At 34.0% G+C, this 2,419-nt stretch overlaps 1 protein-coding gene across 1 annotated transcript; it reads left to right on the top strand.

The window, feature by feature from the left end:
- Positions 1-830: 830 nt before the first annotated feature.
- Positions 831-1,967, top strand: LOC130612495 (hydroxyacyl-coenzyme A dehydrogenase, mitochondrial-like). The gene has a single exon (XM_057433819.1). The coding sequence runs from the start codon at positions 902-904 to the stop codon at positions 1,898-1,900; it is 999 nt and encodes a 332-aa protein (XP_057289802.1). The 5' UTR covers positions 831-901; the 3' UTR covers positions 1,901-1,967.
- Positions 1,968-2,419: the final 452 nt, after the last annotated feature.

The following is a 2,419-nucleotide window of genomic DNA, read 5'->3' as shown; positions in this document are numbered from 1 at the left end:
CGAATATCGTCAAAAAGAAACTTTCAAATAGACAAGATAATAAATTTCTTCTTTTTTTAATTTTATTTTCAAGAAAAGAAGTGCCCAACCTCCCACACAGTTATTTAATTTGTACGAAGTTAGTATGGTTCAAAAAAATTCAAGTTAAGTAGAGGAAGGTAGTTGGCCCAACCTCGTACACAGTTATAGTTGTACGAAGTTGGTTCAAATCAGAAAAATTCAAATAAAGTAGAAAAAGTACCTTTGGCCCAATCTCGTACACAGTTATTTAGGTTGTACAAAGTTCTTTTTAATTATTAGATGAAGGTCAAAAATTAAGATTCAGAGAATATTTAAGATATTATCATGCTTACTGAATGTATTAAACAATGTTTAGATATTCATTTCTGAACCAAATTGTTCGTTGCATAATTTTTGTATAGCGATTGTATTACCCATCTTCGTACAAAATTGCACATCTTCGTACAAGCGCGAAAAATGACGAGCCTCGTACAACCGGTCAATTTTGTACGGAGCAAGACAATAACAGTATGTTAGCTGCAATATTTGTACAAAATAAAGATCACGGCACTCGCGCAATCGACCAAGAGTTCCAAAGACGCAAGGGGCACTGCAGAGTCCTGCATGTTACTTATCGACTACGGACTTACCCCTTATACTTTCTTCCATGAGAATATAATGAAATACAACCTATCTTTTTCAACCAAACACTCGCGAAGAACACCTTATTTTTTTGGTAAACCTTTACTGGTGCAAATGCACCCCTAAATTCGCCCCTGTTAAGTGTGCCCCCCAAAACACACCGCGGGGATAATTCTGTAAAATTGTAGTTTTCAAGTTGTTAGTTGTTAAAATTTGTGAAGACTTTTCTTAGCTGCAGTTGCACATTTTATTATTTAAAATGTTGAGGCAATATATTCGTCCTTTTATCAGCGTATGTAACTTATATCAAAAGACACTTATTACGAGGAATTTAAGCATTACACCATGTCTGTTAAACAATGAAAATGAAGAGAAGGGTCAGATAAAGAATGTCACAATAGTAGGTGCAGGTATTATGGGTGCTGGAATAGCACAAGTGGCGGCACAGAATGATTTTAGTGTCACCATTGCTGATGTTGAGGATGAGTACCTCCAAAAATGCATGGTGATAATAAGAAAATCTTTGGACAGAATAACAAAAAAAAAGTTTCCTAGTGAGCCCAAGGGTTCTTCAAAATTTATTGATGATACAATGAGTAAAATTGCCACAATGCAAGATCCCGGCAAAGCTGCAATAGGTGCAGACCTTGTCATTGAGGCAATTACGGAAAATACATCAATTAAGCACTCACTGTACCGTGTCTTGGATGAAGCTGCTCCAGAAAAGTGTATTTTTGCCTCAAATACATCATCATTATCAATTTCAGATATTGCAAAAGCTACTTCAAGAAAAGATAGATTTGGTGGACTTCATTTTTTTAACCCTGTACCTATGATGAAACTTGTTGAAGTTATAAAAGCAGATGAAACATCCCAACAGACATTTGATGCTTTGTTTCAATTTGGAAAAGATCTTGGCAAAACACCTGTTTCGTGTCATGATACACCAGGATTTATTGTTAATCGTTTGTTGGTCCCCTACATGATGGAAGCAATACGATTCGTTGAACGTGGACATGCTACGGCAAAAGATATTGACACTGCCATGAAATTAGGAGCTGGTTATCCAATGGGTCCCTTTGAACTGGCTGATTATGTTGGATTGGACACAACAAAGTTTATCATTGATGGTTGGCATGCGAAGGAACCTGAAAATGCCCTCTTTAATCCAAGTCAAACTTTAAATAAGTTAGTTGCTGAAGGAAAATTTGGAAGGAAGAATGGAGAAGGATTTTATAAGTATAGCAATGGGAAGTAAATACACTCTTCCAGAAAACTTTGATGTGCCTTTTTTGATTAAATATATTTTTTGATTCTCGTGTTTACATTTCATGTGCTATATTTATTTACACTAAGATGCACTAAGATGCTTTAAAACATTCCTTAGGAGTAGGAGGACCTCTTAATTTAAGGTTGAGCTCTCTTTATGTTTTTTAACTCAAATAAACCAGCCATTCCAAACAAGATGCTATGTGATGACTTTTTTGAAATTTCATGAAATTTTTAGATTTGCTTTTCAACAAATCAGATTCATGCGATTTTAGTGAACTTTAAATATGTATATATAAACATAAGTATTTACTTGTTCAACAGCATTGAGATTTTTTGTTTTACTTTTTAAATGAATTTTTCTAACCCTGTAAGCTACATTAAGGTCTTTTCCAAAAAAAAATTTTTTTTTTATCTTTTTCTTATATATAGCTTTTTAATGACATACCAAAATCTGTAAAATTTCTATCCCAAATACGTTAGAATTGGGAAATATTTTTCTCCGAAC

This window comes from Hydractinia symbiolongicarpus, chromosome 10 (genome assembly GCF_029227915.1).
Source record: "Hydractinia symbiolongicarpus strain clone_291-10 chromosome 10, HSymV2.1, whole genome shotgun sequence".
Classification (NCBI taxonomy): domain Eukaryota; kingdom Metazoa; phylum Cnidaria; class Hydrozoa; order Anthoathecata; family Hydractiniidae; genus Hydractinia; species Hydractinia symbiolongicarpus.
Note: the sequence above shows the minus strand (reverse complement) of the source record. Positions and strands in the feature narration are given on the sequence as shown.

What these genes read in the sequence shown, in the direction of transcription:
- LOC130612495 (XM_057433819.1), top strand. Translation starts at nt 902, where the DNA reads ATGTTGAGGCAATATATTCGTCCTTTTATCAGCGTATGTAACTTATAT.